The sequence below is a fragment of the Gorilla gorilla genome, chromosome 8 (genome assembly GCF_029281585.2).
Source record: "Gorilla gorilla gorilla isolate KB3781 chromosome 8, NHGRI_mGorGor1-v2.1_pri, whole genome shotgun sequence".
NCBI lineage: Eukaryota > Metazoa > Chordata > Mammalia > Primates > Hominidae > Gorilla > Gorilla gorilla.
Window position 1 is genome coordinate 47,452,967 of NC_073232.2, and position 12,933 is coordinate 47,465,899.

A 12,933-nucleotide genomic window follows, 5' to 3' on the forward strand; every position below is an offset into this window, starting at 1 on the left:
TTTGTATTTTTAGTAGAGACAGGGTTTTGCTATGTTGCCCAGGCTGGTCTCAAATTCCTGAGCTCAAGTGATCTGCCCACCTTGGCCTCCCAAAGTGCTGGGATTACAGGCATGAGCCACCACGCCCAGCCAATAAGAGCTTCTTTGCTCTGAATTTGAAAATTCCTGGGCCCCCACTGTATACATTCACCTTAAAAGGAGTTGCAGCACCTTAATTCTGCCAGTTTCTATCTTAGCTGCATTTAGTTTAATGGACAAAGATCAGGGCCTTGTGGGGATGGGACAGAGAAGAGATTCCTGGGAAATGCCCTAAAACAGGAGATGGAAGCAGCCACAAACAAGCATAGACAGCAAACGGAAATGGAAACAAGGAAAGAAACAGGATGATAGGACAGAATGTCACTGTGGGGGATGGGCAAAACCCCGTCTCTACTAAAAATACAAAAATTAGCTGAGCGTGGTGGCGGGCGCCGGTAGTCCCAGCTACTCAGGAGGCTAAGGCAGGAGAGTCGCTTGAACCTGGGAGGCCGTGGTTGCAGTGAGCCGAGATTGTGCCATTGCACTCCAGCCTGGGCGACAGAGCGAGACTCCACCTCGAGGAAAAGAAGAAAAAGAAAGTAGGATTGAATAGAGGGAGAAATTGAACTGCAGAGTAGTAGCAACAAGGAAAGGCCTAGGTCAAATCCGTGGGGAGCTCTAAAGCCGGACATTTTTTCAAGTAGTATAGTTCCAAGTAGAGGCAAAGATTCAGGCCTTTTTACCCTCCATGGACCAGTTCCCAAAGCCTGGAAAAGATGTATGACTTTGGGCAAGGTAGCTCTACTCAGCCAAAGGTAACTCCAAGAGAGTGACTCAGTTGAGAGCTGTTGGCCACCAGCACTCTGGGCAAGCAGGGTCAGGGCCAGGTGTAGGCAGAGCCAGCAAGGCCCCAGGTTGCAGCTGAGAGCAGGTGTCTCGTTACATTTTGTACCCTATGGTACTTCCTTGCCTCATGGAGTCCCAGTCCTGAGGCCATGGGTCGGACATAGAATATGGATCAGCACCCACCAGAGAAGGGGAACTTTGGGCGAAAGGATAAGATGAAGCATCTGTGGGATGAGCTAGAGCGAGAGGAGGAGCATCCCAGGCAGAGGCTAACAAGTGCAAAGTCCCTGGGGCCTGTCTATATGATTGGCAGGAGATAAAGTTGAGAAGCCATATAATGTAATTCAATATATATTTTTAAAAGATGATTTTGGTATCTGTGGATAGGGGACATGTGCAAAAGGCAAGCAAACATTCCGAAATGTTTAGGAATTGAGTCTTGAAAAATAGGGTTTACTGAAATTAAATTGAGTGTCTTTTGTTTTTTTTGTTTTTGTTTTTTTGAGATGGAGTTTTGCTCTTGTCACCCAGGCTGGAGTGCAATGGCAAGATCTTGGCTCACTGCAACCTCTGCCTCCTGTGTTTAAGTGATTTTCCTGCCTCAGCCTCCCAAGTAGCTGGGATTACGGGTGCCTGCCACCACGCCTGGCTAATTTTTGTATTTTTAGTAGAGATGGGGTTTTACCATGTTGGCCAAGCTGGTCTCAAACTCCTGACTTCGGGTGAACCACCCGCCTCGGCCTCCCAAAGCAAGATTGAGTGTCTTTTGAAAACTGGACTCCACGTGGGTTGGTTTGATGCTGAGGTTTGGAATAATAACATCCTGGAAACCCCCATAGGGCAGTCTTAAGGCTAGATAAGATAAGGTATGAAAAAATGCTTTGTAAATAATGTCTTAGGCAAATCGTAATGAGAAAAATTAAGCTTTGTGTTTCCTAATGTCAATTTTATGCTCAATGAAAGTTAATAAGCCAAAGTTCTTCACCTTTCACATGTGGTTTAAGTTTTACAGAAATATTAAGGGACAGAAAAGAATTAGGTCAGCATTCTTTGTTTTCACTAAAAATGTTATACACACTGATAAGTAGCCCAAGTTGTATCAGTAACATGGGATGCCAACATTTGTGGTGCATTCTTTAAATTACATTGTTATGTAAAAAGTTTGGTTCATTTAGGATAAACCAAATTTATTTCATATAAGATTGATATTTACAACTTAAATGTTTTGTTATTCCCTTGGCATGTCTTAGACTAGAAGAGGTTATGACTCTATGGTTGTTGCTGCTGGATATTTTAAAATCTGTATTAGAAACATTAGAGGCTGGGTACAGTGGTTCATGCCTGTAATCCCAACACTTTGGGAGCCAAGGCGGGAGGATTGCTTCAGTCTAGAACTTAGAGACCAGCCTGAGCAACATAGTGAGACCCTGTCTTTACAAAATATTTAAAAATTATCCAGGCATCATGGCTCATGCCTGTAGTCCCAGCTACTCGGGAGGCTGAGGTGGGAGGATTGCTTGAGCTCAGGAGGTCAAGGCTGCAGTGAGCCAGTCCCCAGCCTGGTCAACAGAGTGAGACAGCTCCTCAAAGAAAGAGAAAACATTATAAATGGTAGGTTTAATGTATTAACCTCATTTTATAGATGAGGAAACTGAGATTTAAGGAGGCTGGCCAGGTGTGGTGGCTCACGCCTGTAATCCCAGCATTTTGGGAGGCCGAGGTGGGTGGATCACTTGAGGTCAGGAGTTTGAGACCAGCCTGACCAACATGATAAAACCTTGTCTCTAGTAAAAATACAAAAATTAGCTGGATGTGATGGTGCACACCTGTAATTCCAGCTTCTTGGGAGGCTGAGGTGGGAGAATCACTTGAATGTGGGAGGCAGAGGGTACAGTGAGCTGAGATCACGCCACTGCACTCCAGCCTGGGCAACACAGTGAGACCATGTCTCAAGAAAAAAAAAAAAAAAAAAGGAGGCTAAGTTAGTAAGGGCACAGTAAGCAGTAAAGAGCTGGGATCTGAAGCCTTGAAGTATGACGCCACATCTGATCAGTTATGTTCTTGGTTCTCAAGTTAGAATCTAGTGAGAGTTTTCTCCATTCTAGACCTCAGCAACCCAAACCTCGCTCCATCATAGAAAAGGATGACAGTGCCAGAAAATCTAAGACAATGCAAAGGTGTTTGAAATGGACATGCGCATATATGACAAAGTTTATTTCCTATTTCTTGATTCCTATTTTGGCCAGAAAACATGAATAGCACGCTCACGTTTGTCACTCTGAGTGGAGAACTAAGGGCCAGACGAGCAGAGGATGGCATCGTCCTGGACTTGCCTCTTTATCCAGCCCACCCCCAGGTCAGCTCTTTGTAATTATTGCCCTAAGCCATCTACAACCGACAGCTCTCCTGTTTTATAATAATTTTGTTTTTTTTCCCCCCATCTAGGACTTCCATGAAGTAGAGGACTTGATAAAGGTTGGTAAAAAGAATCAAACCTGAGCCTAGTTATTTGTTATTGTTTGCACACAAAGATTTGGTATCATTTGATCCACAAAGATAGGCATTTTACCAATATAAATGTTACAGTGTTTCAGGTTTGAATTTTAATATTCAGTCTATTTGGTGAGAAGGTTGACCAGTTTTCCTTGGCTCCTGATTGTCACTGCTGGCCCCCATGGTAGGATGGAGGGAAGAGACACTGTTATGTGACAGGCTGAAAGGCACAAAAGAACCAATGGAGGTGGTAAAGAAGAGGGAGAATAGGATGTCTTAAGGAAATGTAAGTTTCTGGGAGGAGACCAGCCTTTAGGGAAATTAAGGGATGTTGAATTTCTGTGCTTCTCTAGCTAGAAGGAGAGGAGTGGGCCCCGAGCATGGCTGTGCAAGTTCAGGTGTGAAAGTTGGGAATTTCTGGCAGAAAGAGGTCATTCCATAAAATCCATACACACAAGATGGAGGGAAAAATTGGAACCTTCCTGGCAGCTGTCAGTGTCCCCAGTTTCTGTAGTAAAGGATGGGACTGAGGTGGGGGAGGGCTGTGCTTTGATAGAGGAAACCAAGAAAGCATGAGTACCTTGCAGATAAGACAAGATACAGAACATGGGCTCCTCATGGGGTCCGTGTGGGCATGGGGCTTAATAATATTAATGATGATGAAACATTTTGAGAGTCTCTCTGTGTGCAGTGCCACATGCTGAGCATTTCACTTGCATTGTCCATTTAATTCTCAATGTTTCTCAGTAAGGTAGGCACTGCAGTTGTCCCACAAAGGTTCTGCAGGGCCAGAGCAGCCCTGGATGACCAGGGGCTTGGTGTGTAGAGAAGAGAGGGCCCAGGTCAGGACCAGGGCAAGGGCTGTCATGAGAAAAATGATTCTGTAGCTTAGTCTATTGTGAGTACTACTTGGGTATTTCTCAGTGAATTTTTAACTACAGCATTTGTAATCTCTAGTATTTGGCTTTATCTATGTTTTCAAAGAATATAAACAAATAAGCATGATGGATTCTGATTTTATACTCAACCCCACCCATGGCTTGGGTTTTGGAGACAAGCCAAATTTAAAAACAAACTGCTTTAAACATACTGGTAAGAAAATGGAAAAAAACTTATAATGGTAGACCTTGTTCATGGTAGAAAGAACTCAACTTAGCCTCAGGGTCAGCATTTATTAAATGGGATAACAAAGGGTTGTAAGTATTGCCATTTTGTGTTCTTCCCTAGAAACTGGCAGTAAGATTCCCAGCCAAGAATTAAACTTTTTTTTTAATTTGAGACAGAGTTTGCTCTTGTTGCCCAGGTTGGAGTGCAATGGTGTGATCTCGGCTCACAACAACCTCCACCTCCTGGGTTCTAGCAATTCTCCTGCCTCAGCCTCACGAGTAGCTGAGATTACAGGCATGCGCCACCATGCCTGGCTAATTTTGTATTTTTAGTGGAGACAGGGTGTCTCCATGTTGGTCAGGCTGGTCTCGAACTCCTGAGCTCAGGTGATCCGCCCGCCTCAGCCTCCCAAAGAGCTGGGATTACAGGCGTGAGCCACCGCGCCCACCCCTAAACTTTTAAATCAATGTACAAACTCATGCAGATAAGGGCTGGGTTTGAGAGACTAAGGCTGTGGAGAACAGATGGGATCTGGCTGTAGGAGTTCCCATTTCTTGAGGAAGTTACATTGGTCAGCCCATAGTCACAGAGACAGAAAGCCCAAGTACCACCCAAGGCAGAAGGAATTCTGGATGTGGGAACTGGAGTATCTTGGCCTCTAACAAGGATTAGAGAACCTGAAGCCACCTAGTGACTGCCATACAATTACCATGTAATTACCATCTGCTGGGCCTGGCAGCTGGGGCTGGTGCCAAAGGATGACTTGGTGGTGTGGGAAGGGGTTGTCTCCTCATAATCCCCCTCAGTGCCCCAAGCCACCCTCAAACAAACATACAAACAAATGATGTTCCTGGATTTCAGCAAGATTATGTGCAGTCAGGTAGAGTGAACCAGGGTATCTTGAGAACATGTTATGTTATTGATCTGTCACATACAATCTGAGTGAAAGTGGTGTGCTTGCCAAGCAGAGCAGCACAGGATGAGCTCTCTAGTCCCTCCTTCCAATCAAGCTGCTAGCCCTGAGTCCTTGCTGTGTGGAACGTTCTAATTGCTGCTGCAGATACTCCACATATACGATTTTATTTAATCCTCACAGCTCTAAGAGGTGGACATGAGGCCCCTCCATCTCTAAAGATGATGGACAGTAGGGATTTAGAGCTTTTTCTCTGACCTTCTCAGACCTGGGTCAAGATATGTGTGTGTGTGTGTGTGTGTGTGTGTGTGTATGTGTGTGAGATCTTTGGCCTTTCTAAGTCTCTTTCTCCTTCTCTGTGGGGAGAATACCTACTTGAAGGAGTTGTGCATTGAGGCACATAGTAGGCACTTGTGAGAATGCCTATTTTTTTTTTCTTTTTTTGAGACAGAGTCTCATTCTGTCTCTCAGGCTGGAGTGCAGTGGTGCGATCTCGGCCAAGTGATTCTTGGTTCACCAGGTTCAAGTGATTCTCTTGCCTCAGCTTCCCGAGTAGCTGAGATTACAGGAGTGCACCACCATGCCCGACTAATTTTTGTATTTTAGTAGAGATGGGGTTTTGCCATGCTGGCCAGCCTGGTCTCAAGCTCCTGACCTCAGGTGATCCACCTACCTCAGCCTCCCAAAGTGCTGGGATTACAGGTGTGAGCCACTGCACCTGGCCACAATGCCTGTTTTGAGGCTCACAGAGGCCTCTTTGGTAGCCAGGAGACTGACCATCCTTGGGCAACACCTTAAGCTCTGAAACTGCACTAACACTCTTGGGGACTGGAGACGATGGGCATGCTTGGCTCACAGTGGATGCTCAATGAGAGGTCATTTCCCATTTCAGGGGATCAAGGACTTGGCCCAGGGCATGTCCCTGAGGAGTTTTTGGTCTGTCTCCACAGACTGCCATAGGCAACACACTGGTCCAGGACATCTGTTATTCTCCAGATACCCGAAAGCTCCTCGTCCGCCTCAGTGACGTTTACAACAGGTAAGATTTTTGGCTGCATCAGCACTTAGGGGAGGGCTGAGTACCCAGATTTATAGCTCTTCCTTAGTCTGGCTGTGCTGTGTCCAGTCAAACCATGATTTACACAGCCAGAGTGTTTCTTTCCCCGATAGGAAGACATTCCCACTTGTTCTTCCTTCCCCTCCTGTTAAGCTCTTTGAGCAAGCTGCACCCTGGCCTGTTTCACAGAGTCTGTGTGGTGAGTGGGCTGTGAAATGGGTTTGTCCTAATCCATCTTGTTTATGAACAAGGTCATTTCTGGAGAACCTGAAAGTGAACACGGAGAATCTGCTTCAAGTTGAAAACACAGGGAAGGTGAAAGGGCTTATTCTTACCCTTAAAGGAGAGCCTGGTGGGCAGACCCAAGCATTTGACTTTTACTCAAGATATTTTGCACCGTGGGTTGGTGTGGCTGAAGACCCAGTGACAGGTACTTTTTACTTGAGCCCAGGGGAGGGTTAAACAATGGAAGAGGAGGATCACAAATAGTTATTTAAGTGCACTTCTTGTGACCTTTCAGGTGGCTTGAGTTTTGAGCTGCCTTGTTCCTCTATCTTTCCCCATCCCTGCCATCCCTTCACTGAAGTCTTAAATGAAAAACATAAAATAGAGCAGGCGGATAACAGGGTTAAACCTGAGTGTCAGACAGCCTGGGTTTACATTCCTAGCGTCCTAGCTTTTGACCTTGGGCAAGTGACTTGACTTTTAAAAGTCTTAGTTCCCTCCTCTATAAATTGTATATAATACCTCATAGGGCTATAAAAGCACAATGCATGTTAAGGGCTTAATACAGTGCCTGGCACATGGTAAGTGCCCAATAACTACTAGCTATTATATTGTATTATTATGTTTTTTTGAGACATAGTCTCACTTCATCACCCAGGCTAGAACGGAGTGGCATGATCCCAGCTCACTGCAACCTCAGCCTCCCAGGTTCAAGCGATTCTCCTGCCTTGGCCTCCCCAGTAGCTGGAACTACAGGCGTCCGCCACTACACCCGGCTAATTTTTGTATTTTTAGTAGAGATAGGATTTCATCATGTTGGCCAGGATGGTCCCAAACTCCTGACCTCAAATGGTCCCTCCTCGGCCTCCCAAAGTGCTGGGATTACAGGCATGAGCCACTGCGCCTAGCTAACTACTAGCTATTTTAATAATAACAACAAAACTAGCTCCTTGAGCCAACACTTCTAGATTGTCCACCACCTGGGAGCAGAGGGATGAGTCAAAGATGGGCAGAAATGTCATGACTCCTACTCTCACTCTCTTTGGGAACAGTGGGCTGCACTGCAAAGGACGAGAATGCTTGATGTGAGAGGATGGTGGGTGGGATGGTGAAGGGGCCACAGGAGGCTGGGCAGAGCCTTCAGAGCTCCTGTTCTGGTCAGATGGCAGGGCCTGGATGGCTCAGTCACTCTCTGAGTAACAAAACACGTGAAATTCAAAACTCAGCAAACAAGCACTTTTAAGACTCAGGAAAATGCCCAACCATATCCAAAGAGTGCAGCTTCCCCATGGAAGAAAAGTTCCAAGCAGATTTGCACATGCACAGCTGCTTCACAAAGATTTTAATTGGCACAGAGTGCAAGTTTGTTTGTTTGTTTGTTTGTTTTTCCCCGTAATGCTTTTCTAGAGTATAAAGGCCTTTGGACTTTGATAACCAACATCTGAGTTTGCTTGGGACTGAAGGGTTTCTCAGGGCTCAGAACTTTCAGTACTAAAACCAGAACAGTCTCAGGCAAACCAGGCAGGATGGTTGGTTGCCTTACTTGAACATCCCATAGCACTTTTTTTTTTTTTTGCCCAGGTTGGAGTGCAATGGCACGTTCTCAGCTCCCTGCAACCTCCATCTCCCGAGTTCAAGAGATTCTCCTGCCTCAGCCTTCCGAGTAGCTGGGATTACAGGCAACTGCTACCATGCCAGGCTAATTTTTTGTATTTTAAGTAGAGACAGGGTTTTGCCGTGTTGGCCAGGCTGGTCTTGAACTCCTAGCCTCAGGTGATCCACCTGCCTCGGCCTCCCAAAGTGCTGGGATTATAGGCGTGGAGCCACCATGCCTGCCCCATAACACTTAATAGGATTTCCCAAACGAGAGGCTTTTCCTCCCCATCTTTTTCTTCGCAAAATATTTTTCTGTCAGTTATTGCTGTATATTTTGTTATTTCGTTTTAAAATCCAATCTCTGATCTAAATCTAGAGTACAAACGTGAAAAAATACCTCACTAAAAAAGAAGTTCTTTTGGCGCCAAAAGCTCAGGAATGTTAGCTTGGTGGAAGATTTTGCCTTTTGGCCAGGTGCAGTGGCTCATGCCTATAATCTCAGCACTTTGGGAGACCGAGGTGGGAGGGTTGCATGAGGCCAGGAGTTTCAGACCAGCCTAAGCAACATAGGGAGACCCCGTCTCTACAGAAAAATTTAAAAATAATAGTTAAAAGAAAAGAAAATTTAGCCTTTTTTCAGAGTTTCCACCTTTCTTTGCATATGCACTCTGGGAAGAAGGAGATACTTTCCCTGGAAAGATATAGAAAGACTTATGCAAGGCTGGGCGCAGTGGCTCATGCCTGTAATCCCAGCCCTTTTGAGAGGCTGAAGTGGGTGCATCACTTGAAGTCAGGAGTTCAAGACCAGCCTGGCCAACATGTAAAACCCTGTCTACACTAAAAATACAAAAATTAGCTGGGCCTGGTGGCTCATGCCTGTAATCCCAGCTACTTAGGAGGCTGAGACAGGAGAATCACTTCAACCCGGGAGGCAGAGGTTGTAGTGAGCCGAGATTGTGCCACTGCACTCCAGCCTGGGCGACAGAGCGAGACTCCGTCTCAAAAAAAAAAAAAAAAAAAAAAAAAAGAATTATGCAAAGGCCTTGATTCTCCTACCAAGGGCTAACAATGAGCTGGTAGACAAGACAAGAATTAAAACCTGCAGTCTAATTCAGCCTTAGGAGACTGTAAAGACCAGTCACAGTGGCTCATACCTGTAATCCCAGCACTTTGGGAGGCTGAGGCAGGTGGATCTCTTGAGATCAGGAGTTCGAGACCAGGCTGGGCAACATGGTGAAACCCCATCTCTACAAAAAATACAAAAATTAGCCAGGCATGGTGACATGCACCTGTAGTTCCAGCTACTTGCGGGGGGCTGAGGTAGGAGGATGGCTTGAGAACGGGATGTCAAGACTGCAGTGAGCCATGATTGTGCCACTGCACTCCCGGCTGGACAACAGAGCAAGACTGTGTCTCAAAAAAATAAAAATAAAAATAAAATAAAATAAAAATAAAAAAGGAAAGAAAAGAAACTGTAAGGCACATTTGATACATAATTTGGCAGAGTTTATCCATAAATTCTATGTCTTCCTTTTTATCTCCTTTCATAATTCTACACCCTGCTGTGGCCTGGCCAACATAATGATTTAGGTGATCTAGAGTTTAGTCAAACTGGATAATTGATTGTAATTGCTTAGAAATTTACCACAAAATCGCCTCTGTTTTCTTTGGGATTGTCTCCTAACTTTTAACTTCTTTTGAGGGTCTGCACACGCTGTTCTCAGCAGCTACTGGTCCCAGCATCTGGGGAAGAAAGAAATGCATGGTAGGACAGCTCTTTACCAATTTCTTTTTTATTTGCCTAATTCGAAGCTAGTGTTCCTTCTCATATGTACTATCCCCTTGAAAATGTAATACAATGTCATGTATCACCCAGGTGAAAATGAAAGGTTTTAAAATTCCTTCACCCTTAAAGATCCTCCACCCCAAACATCCTTCACCTCTGCCTCCCCCAACATACAGAGACTGTACAGACACAGATACAGTAACTGCCCAATAAGTGTTTGTTGAATAAAATAGCTGTATAACTTTGGCCCAGAGAGGTTATTTATAATGTGATGGGTTGAGACTGGATGATCACCAAGGTTCCTTACTGCTATTGCTAGTCACAGGATTGAATCAAACAAATTACTTTGGAACCAAGTCCCCTAGTGATTAATGTATTGCTTAGAGGCAGAGAAAAATGATGGCAGCCAATGGAGGCTGCACTGCCCTGATCATCCAAGGAGGAGTCTGTGACCCTGATTTGGAGAGAGCAAGGTGGCTATTCATTTTCCTTGGCGAGTCTAATTATTCTCCTAAGTACTGAGCTCCTGGAAGGCTGAGGCTATGCCTCTCTTGTCTGCCTGGAACATGTGGTTGCTTGAATATGTTATGAGTGAATGAACTCCCTCTGTCCTATTCAGAGCTGAGAAGATGGGGGCCTTCTCAAGAGGGCTGAGACCACCCTTCTTCATCTTCCTAGAGTTATAGGCCTGCCTCTATTGTTTCAAACATCTTTGCTTACTCCTAGAGAGAGCGGGGGAAGAAGCGATGAGTGGGGTGTGTCTGAGCCATTACAGGAATTAGTGAAGGAGATGGCCCAGGAAAAGGCTCAGGAAGGGAGTATGTGGAGCTGTGTGTTTTGTAGATCAAATTGAGTTTGTGGCTCTCTCAGTCTGCAGGAGAATGGGGATGGGAGTGGGCAGTACCATAAACAGACGAAGGAATTTATTCTTGAAACTGATCTGGGAGGACTCTAAGATTTGTAATAAGTCTTTCACTATGCTTTGTTAATTTAAAAGGGTGAAAATACTCTTAATTTGACCTGTTTGTTTTCTTTAGCTTTTCAGTGTTCCCGCCGAGGAGGAGAGCTGGGAATTTCACTTCGTCCAGACGGAAGGGTTGACATTAGAGGAGGTGCAGCTGTTGTTTTAGAGGGCACACTGACAGCCTAGAGGTGGTTATGCTGTGACGCTGCTGTCTTTAACCACAAGTATTTTCTGCATAAAAAGAAATGTAAGGGGCTGCCTTTAGCAAATGTGCATAGTAGTCTACTTAATCCTCATGTTAAAAATCGAAAAATGGGCCAGGTGCAGTGGCTCATGCCTGTAATCCTAGCACTTTGAGAGGCCAAGGTGGGTGGATCACCTGAGGTCAGGGGTTCGATACCAGCCTGGCCAACATGGTGAAACCTCGTCTCTACTAAAAATACAAAAATTAGCTGGGTGTGGTGCCACATGCCTGTAATTCCAGCTACTTGGGAGGCTGAGGCAGGGAGAATCACGTGAACCCAGGAGGCAGAAGTTGCAGTGAGCAGAGATCACACTACTGCACTCCAGCCTGGGCAACAGAGTAAGACTCCATCCACACACACACACACACACACACACACACAAAATTGAAAACTGAAGACATTTTAATGGAGATTTAATAGTGCTTCCAGACTAATGAACTAATGGAGTTTTGGCTCCACTCATGAGTGTATATGAAATGTAAGTAACCAGCTACAAAGAATAATGTCACTTCATTTGATTATGACTACCAATCAAGTGAAGGAGGAATACATTTCTAAGGAGTGATACTAAACCATTTGAGCTTAAATGAGTACCTGATTTTGCAGCCATTAAAATGAGTCAATAACTATGTGGAAATATAGAAAAATATTTTATAATATAATACTAAGAAAGAGGACAGTAGGCCATAAAATGTTAGCAGTGTTATGCTATGTCTATATAAATAAGCGTGGGCCATTAAAAATAGCAAACTGAAAACAGTTCATGTGTGGGGGGCAAGTTTAGAAGTAATTTTAATGTATCTAAGAAGTGATTTCCTTTATTGTTGTACTCAGGTACGAAGACTAAAAATCAGGATGAATCCAGAAAATTAACACAAAAAAGTATGTATTAGGCTACTTCCTGTCGTAGTGAAATTAAACACTCAAAGTAATGTAATCTCAGCTGGGCATGGCGGCTCATGCCTGTAATCACAGCACTTTGGCAGGACAGGGCAGGAGGATCGCTTGAACCTAGGAGTTCGAGACCAGCCTGGGCAACACAGCGAGAACTTGTCTCTATTAAAAAAAAAAAAAAGGAATGTAATTTCAATCTTTTTCTTGATATATGGCTTGAGAATGATAATGTAAAAGGAATTCTTCTCTTACTTTAATAAAATGGGTTTTAACATAACTTTAAATTCAGTTAAATGTACAATATTGAATACCTATAGTTGACTTTGGGATGGGGACTTTTTCAAGTCATTAAGAGTGTTTGTTTAAGGTGATCTCATTGATGGTAGTTCTCAGCCATCTCAAAAACTGCAAGCTAATCAGTCAGACATTCTTTAATGACCCCAATTTTTTCACTTTAATTGTTACCATGTTTTCTATTTTTACTGATTTTTGCTAAAGCATGTAAGAGTGAATTTATTACAGCAGTAATCTTGTGTTTCTCCTGATGTACAATAAATCAATAATTCACCAGCTTTAATGCCTTAACTTAATGAGTAACCAGTGCCCCACCGCCGCCCCCCCCCCCCCAGACCTCACAACTGATCACAACACACCCGCGGGTCATGATACCAAGGGCGAGAATCACCAGAGGGTTTTCCCCCAATTTTGGATTTTCCAAACCTGAGACTGAACTATATGAATAAGTTTATATAAATGCACAGTTGAGAGGGCCTGAATTTGATCAGATCT

The 12,933-nt window shown here is 44.3% G+C and overlaps 1 protein-coding gene across 6 annotated transcripts in view; it reads left to right on the forward strand.

Annotated features, from left to right (window-relative positions):
• PBLD (phenazine biosynthesis like protein domain containing) overlaps nucleotides 1-12,716 on the forward strand; it is a 41,492-nt gene extending 28,776 nt beyond the window's left edge. For 2 of the 6 annotated variants that reach the window (XM_019034801.2, XM_019034800.3), the window contains exons 5-10: nucleotides 3,111-3,220; nucleotides 3,310-3,339; nucleotides 6,328-6,416; nucleotides 6,686-6,864; nucleotides 9,958-10,020; nucleotides 11,079-12,716. In XM_019034801.2, the coding sequence (XP_018890346.2) occupies nucleotides 3,111-3,220; nucleotides 3,310-3,339; nucleotides 6,328-6,416; nucleotides 6,686-6,864; nucleotides 9,958-10,020; nucleotides 11,079-11,191 (584 nt within the window). In that variant the 3' untranslated portion in view covers nucleotides 11,192-12,716. The remainder of the gene's footprint in view (nucleotides 1-3,110; nucleotides 3,221-3,309; nucleotides 3,340-6,327; nucleotides 6,417-6,685; nucleotides 6,865-9,957; nucleotides 10,021-11,078) is intronic. The other 4 variants (XM_055353656.2, XM_055353657.2, XM_055353654.1 and 1 more) reach the window with 2 other exon arrangements.
• The last annotated feature ends 217 nt before the right edge of the window (nucleotides 12,717-12,933 follow it).